This window comes from Cyprinus carpio, unplaced genomic scaffold (assembly GCF_018340385.1).
Source record: "Cyprinus carpio isolate SPL01 unplaced genomic scaffold, ASM1834038v1 S000006647, whole genome shotgun sequence".
NCBI lineage: Eukaryota > Metazoa > Chordata > Actinopteri > Cypriniformes > Cyprinidae > Cyprinus > Cyprinus carpio.
This window is the reverse complement of record NW_024879273.1, coordinates 5861-12932: the sequence shown is the minus strand read 5'-3', so window position 1 is coordinate 12932 and position 7072 is coordinate 5861. Positions and strand designations below refer to the sequence as shown.

Genomic DNA, 7072 nt, shown 5'->3' with positions numbered 1-7072 from the left:
GGTGAAGTCAGACAAATTGCAGTTCAGGAACAACAGAGACAAATGTTGTTGTTTTACTGATGTCTTTTCACATATATTTTTCACATTTATCTTAGAGAATACTGTCCACTAAAGAAGATTCAGAAAAAATGGAAATGGCAAGCAGATTTGAGGAAAAAAAAATGTCCAAAGAAATATAATATGCCGTCAAACTTTATGGCATTTTGCCACAGATTCATTTGTCATACAAGTTACATTACATCAGGCAGATGCTGGCAAAGAGACTGCAAGATGAATATGTAAAGTCAAAAGAAGAACAAATTCAGACAATGTTAAATACAGATTCACTTGTACAGTACCTATAGGATAAACGTGTTGTGGTGCTTTGTGTGAACTACTTGCTGCTGACAACATAAAGACATCATGAAAACATGTGATAGTTAGAAACCAATAATAAACCAAATGCATTTAAATGTTTAATGTCACTCTTTAGTTTAATATGTCCTTAACACAGTATAATCACAAAAATATGTCTCTTAAAAAAGGTTATTTTTGGCATCAGTGGTTCATGAAGTAATGTAATGTCCTTTCAGTTGCACAAAAGCTCCTTAATAGTGGAAAAAAAGTTTTTTTTTTTTTTTTTTTTCTCTCTGACACTGTACATGCCACTGTTTTAAGTCTGGATGTCCTGTACAGAGCACATTCAGGGCTTTTCAGAGAAACTAAATGATTGGATGTTTCACCATGACATTTGATTTTTCTTGGTGATCAAATATTTTTGTTGTTAATTTAGTGACACTCTTATGGAAATATAATATTTAAATCTATCTAATTTTTAAATTGTGTGTCATAACAAATGAATAGGGAAAGAAATTATATTTCAGTACACTGTAAAAAAAAGTCTGTAGTTTTTACAAAATAATTTTGGCAGCTGTGGTTGCCAGAATACTTTTGTAAAAAATACACTGTAAAAAAAAAAGTCTGTAGTTTTTACAAAATAATTTTGGCAGCTGTGGTTGCCAGAATACTTTTGTAAAAAATACAGAAAAACTGTAAACACAATTACGGCCAAAAACTGTAAATTTTACAAGTATAAAACTGTTATTTACAAACAAGAAAATTTGAATGTAAACCAGTAAATTCAACAACGCACACTGCTATTTAAAATCTGTTTTGTACCTTTAACATACTGACAACCACCATAATAATGCAGGTGGTACAAAGAGAAAGCCACATGAAGAATCGAAGTTCATCACAAGTAGCTTCGCCACAAGCAGAAGTTTATATTAATATATAGAAGGTGCACAAAGTCATTCATGCAAACACAAAACACCATCATGGTGACACACGATACTTAAACAATTCGATAAACTTTCATTAAACAGCAGAAGATGTAACATAAAGCCCAAATGTACAACTGATAACAAAAAACTATTAAAAAACATGATTATTTAAACAAAATACTTTCAAATGTGGAGCGTCACACAGGGAATTCTGGGAATATCAGTTTACAGTTTTTGACTGTAAATTATACATTGATTTACTATGCATAACTATGAATGAAATATCTTTTTAAGATTTTTTTTTTTTTTTTTTTACATTATTTTTAATGCTCTAACTAAACAATGTAAAGACATGGAAAAAAAAAAAAAATCCTAAAACTTTCTTCTCTGGTCTAGAGGATGAATAAAATAAATAAATAAATAAATAAATAATTAAAAAGGTGCCATTACTGCTCGCTGCAAAACCTCCCTTTTAGAACCTTTATTTTTAATAGTGTAATATTCATTATTAACATCATAGACTTATCATAGATTTAGTGTTTGGATTTGGTTTAGTTTTAGTTTTTAAATATATTTTCACAAACAGTTTTTGGTACTGTTTTGAAACCAGTTAAAATATAGTTCATCCAAAAAATGAAAATTATCTATTAACTTACTTCAGTAGACTTCTTCAGTAGAATGCTAAAAAACTTAAATAAGTTTTTGATGATTCAGAAAACTGCAAGTTAACAGCTACCCTTACTTTAACAGTCAAAAAACCATATCAAGCAATGCAAAATGAATACCTGTGGCTCCTGATGGTATGTTAAGGTCTTGAAGTGAAACAGTAACTCCAACTCAAAATGAGCCAAGATACCAGTCTATGATGCATCAGTGAATCAGTTATTCGAACCAGTTTCATGAAACAAACTGTCTAAAAGAATCAGACTTCCCTGTTTGCCTGAGGCTAAAGCTAATAATGATGTAAGTAATGTTCAGTCTCTTGCACAGACCGATCGCTTCGCTTCATAAGACATACATAATACATCGACAAGAGCCACATGTATTAATTTTGAATTGTCTGTGCTTTTTTTGACTCTCGAAGTTACTGTAGCTGTTGACTTGCATTTTAAGAATCACAAAGTACCATTATTTTTAATTAAAATCTTCTTTATTGTTCTACGTAAGAAGAAATAAGATCCCTACATCTTGCATGGCCCGAGGATGAGAACTTAACAGCAAATTTTCATTTTAGGTGAACTATCCCTTTAAAACCCACTGCAGTAGAAAAACAGAATGTTTCATATCTTCTCCAGTCAAAATTCCTAAAACCTACAAAATCCAACTCCAACTCTTCCTAACAATCTCACAGTATTAGGTTACATGAAGAACACAGCACAATGAATGATGGCTCTGTCACAGTGCCGTCTAGAGCTGTCAGTCAACATCATGATCATTGATGAGCCCCGCTGAGCTTCTGAGCGTTTCTGCCAATCAGCCGATAGATGAGCTGGAGCTCAGGGCTCCGTCATGTAATCATCGCTCACCTCTGGAAAAAGGGAGACTTACTGTGCACCTCTGTTTTTGTATCAGACACTTGTCTCTGAGGTCTGCATGTCCCAGTCTATTTCTACGTCATGCAATATCAATGTCTAGATTAAAAATTTCAGCACAACACACAGTGATTCACTGTATATTTTGGGAGATGTGGTTAGAAGTAGTCATGCAGAATAATCATGAAACGATCGCCTCACCTCGTGTCAGCGCCGCCCCGTCCTTTCGATTGCCACCCTGCCATCAGACTCATGACAGGAGCGGACATGACACGAGGAAGACAATATCTTCTCTATTTTAAGGCCAATGCACTCATCCAGAAAGCCATCAATTTCCTTCCATACCAAACATTAAAACTCTGAAGTAAATTCTTTTCAAGAGAAATTTGACATTTCTCTTTTTAGCATACTTTTAAAAACAGTATTTATTACAGAAATAACATTTTAAAAACTTATAATTAAGAGCAAACTGAAAGGTTATGTTATTGGACACTCGATTGCATGCTATTTAAATTTATTTGAATTCCATATTAAGTTTTGATACTGAATTGAACTAAACAGTGATTCTTGACACACTTATAGTAAAGTATTTAAAGTACATCTTTTCATAATTAAAGTTTACTGTACTGCCAAAATGTAAGCATTTACTTTGAACAAAAAATATACAATACAGTTATATATTAAAACATTTGTTATGTATTTAAATATATTTACAGTTACACATTTACAATATGAACTTACATTTCAGTAATATTAACTAACATTGAATAACACTTCAGTTAAAATTATAATCAAGTAAGCTACTTAACGTGATTTAGAATGTGTTGTACTTGTTTAAAGCATGATAAAATATTATATAAACAATCATTTAAAATGCACTTTAAAGTTAAATGTTCAATTTAACATTATTAAGTGCACATTTTAAAAGTGTATTAAGTGAACGTCATGAAAGTGGGCTCTCTTTAAGCAACACTTAAGTGGCCTGTTTTTCCATTCATATCATATTATCTGCAATTTTTTATTATTATTATAATTAAAAATATAATTTTAAGATTTTTAATGTACTTGTATTCTACAAGTGCACATTCAGTACAATATTTTTATTATTATTATTATTATTATTATTATTATTATTATTATTATTACATGGATAGCTTTAGGGATAGCTTTTTCATTTTTTTTTTCAAAACCAGATGGAAATAAACCCCAAATAAAGTAAATGTTCAAGGACAAAAATCATGTCCTAATAATAATGCAACTGGCCTTCTATGTAAAATAAATATGCGCTAAATCCACAACTTCAATATCAGGTGCACATTGCACATCCTGCTAAATGTTATGAATCAGCTAATGAGTATTGTGGCATTCCCCCCCCCCCCCTTTTTTTTGGGGATCTTCAATATTTATGTGTCTCTCACGGGAAGTGCAAAATCATGATTGTACAAACAGGCCGGTTCTCTCTGTTAAAGCTGATGTCACTGCATAGTGTCTGGCTCAGTACTGAAGCGGCTGCTGCAAAATTATTCATTGTGAAGTTAACAAGCTCTCAGCTCTCACAGACACTCTTATAAATAGATGTGTCTTAAAAGTGGCAGGCCTTTTTCATCAACAGCCCTCCGCCTGCCCTGGTAAACACATTTAGAAGCGATTTACCCATTCATGCAGGCTAATTTAGTCTAATCTTGGTGATATCAACACTATGAAAAATTACAGGTCGTGCTTACACATTAAAACAGAAAGGTTGTGATTATTGATAGTCAAGCTGACACAGGATGGGCTGTGTTGCTGTCTGATTAGGTAACAGCTAACTGAATTTAATTAGTTTACCTTTGAACTCAAACCACTGATGAATTCCATTTAATTAACCAAACCTGAGCAAGAGAAAGCCCATTTATACCTGCTTATTATATGCACTATTGCATTGCTTAATTGTGCATTCAAACAAGCAATCCACAAACCTGAACTAAATGATCACCTAAATAATGTATATGTTGTAAATCAAAGTTGTGGATATTAAAAAAAAACAGCAAATGATTATCATCCTCTATGTAAAACCTTTGGGACTTCTGCACTTGCCTTAGATTTATCTGGTCTGAAAAAGGTCTGCCGGTGTTTTTTGTGTATAATTGTCTTATATAGTGTTATTTATAAATGTCCCCAAATATCTTACTGTGTCTACATACAGGGCAGGAAGACTGAAAAGGACAGGCACAAACAGGAAAATACGTACTGCTTATTGTTCAGCACCACATCCATTACCACCACATTAAGCATTAGTGACAATCAATCTGATCTTTGAAATCATGGGTGCAGGCTAAAAGAAACAGATTATACTGACAGAAAACTAGACAATTTTGTATTTGCTTTAATAGAAAGTTCACTCTGCGGAAGCAGTACAGGATAAGTGAGACTTGAAATTGAAGTCAGCATGCATCATAAAATCTAAAACTAAAATATATTTAAATACATTAGCAAACTATTTTAAGTGAGACTTGTTTTAAATTAAGGTGAATATGTGTTGTTTTTAAACCTAAAAGAGAGACTTGTTCTGACCCTTAAAATGACATTCATTGTCCTGTACATTGTTTGTTTTTGTTGTTGTTTTTTAATACTACATTTAGCTTAGAAAACTGCTGTTACCACATGAAGCACATTTTATCTTACAGTGTAAATACATCTCCACAGAATGCCCGTGAAAGGAGCAACATTTAATAATAAGAACAAATAAGACAGAAAAAAAAAACATTTTATTCGAAATATGATTTTTTTTGTATTAAACATGATGCTTTGATCTTGCTAAACAACAAATAATTAGTCCGTGCAGTGCTTACAATGTGCTTTACAGATAGGAGATCCAAAACCATTACAAAACAGTCAATATGCGCAACAGCTCCCCTGTGTTTGCACATATAAATATTTTCAATGACAAATGTAAGACTCCATGCCTGTATCTGATTTTAAATCTGGGTGGTTCGTGTCATAAAGGAGCGCTTGAATGTAAGAGCGGAAAGGCGTGTGCGCAAAATGTAGAGAGTGCGTTAATTCAGTTCCAAAGAAGAGTTTTTTTTTTTTTTTTAGCGAGACAAATAACACTGTGTCCTGTTTGCAAAGAGGCCATCGAAATTCATGTGCATCAGGTGGTACACATGGCAGTGCATAATCCTAATCATGTCTCTAGTACGCACCCACGATGACCGCCTCTACCTCTTTGGAGGGTCTCCGGTCCGTTACCAAAAAGTTTATCATTCCTTCCGACTTGATCAGCAAGTTACAGCCCAGGAAAAAGATCCCGAAGACTACGGTGAGGGAGAGGACGCACATCACCGCTATCTGAACTATTCTCATGATGAAGAGGCTCCTCTCATCCGGAGCCGCCGCCGTGAAGCCGTTATCCGTCACCACCGACGAGAAGTTACAGCACAGGAGGATCTCTTCAGTCCGGTTGGAGAAGATTCCGCTGTCCGTTTGGTTCAATGTAATATTCATGTCTACTGATCAAAAGACCTTCCAGAAAGAATTCTTTGAAAAGTCCGAGAAATCAGGCGGTTCCGATCCGGGAGTCTGAGAAATTGCGTAAAAAGTGTCCGTAAAGTCAGGCGCACCGATCCAGCGTCTCTCCTTTGGCGCACTGGCGTCCCATGACGCGCTCCTGCTCTGATTCACTGTAACTACACGGCGCTCTTCTGCTCCAACATCACACCTGCTCTGTTAAAAGCACCGAAACAGCCGATGGGAGGTGACTGCTATTCTCCTCACTCACAAGTTCATGTCTTGTGGCGCCACCTACAGCAAAACTACTAGTATTACAGACTTCCGAGGAATACATAAAACAACAGACAGTCTAATAATCGCGTAATTAGCCTTGTGAGTGCTTAAGTATAATCTTTACATTCAAAATACATGGTTAAAAAATAATTCATTATTCAATTTTCAAAATTAACATTAATTTTAAAAATCGTTTTAAAAATGCATATTTACATTTAAGGGTTTTAAAGTGTATAGCACTGACACAGCAGCGCTAGAGGCTCCTGCTAAAGTCTTTTCTGTCACTTCTGAACCCACTATGGCCTGCCTGTCATGAACTCGAGCCATATACATCTGCCAATGAACTGAGCCAAGATAATTTGAAAATACATATTAGACACTGTTAATGTCTTCACCTTGAGATCTATAGCGAACCCCTTAGTGGCGAGCCAGAAAAAATTCTCAAATTTCACAACAAAACACTGATTTGAAAATAACATAATCTGAAAGGTTTCAAAGTTTTACGAAGTAGAG

The 7072-nt window shown here is 34.3% G+C and overlaps 1 protein-coding gene across 1 annotated transcript; it reads right to left on the bottom strand.

Moving 5' to 3' along the window:
* Nucleotides 1–5143: 5143 nt before the first annotated feature.
* Nucleotides 5144–6494, bottom strand: LOC122144349 (protein reprimo A-like). Its single transcript, XM_042755210.1, has one exon. It carries the CDS (start codon nt 6278–6280, stop codon nt 5969–5971), a length of 312 nt encoding a protein of 103 aa, XP_042611144.1. The 5' UTR covers nt 6281–6494; the 3' UTR covers nt 5144–5968.
* Between the last annotated feature and the right edge of the window lie 578 nt (nt 6495–7072).

Excerpts from the sequence above, each read along its gene's own strand:
- LOC122144349 (XM_042755210.1), bottom strand. The coding sequence starts at position 6,280 with ATGAATATTACATTGAACCAAACGGACAGCGGAATCTTCTCCAACCGG.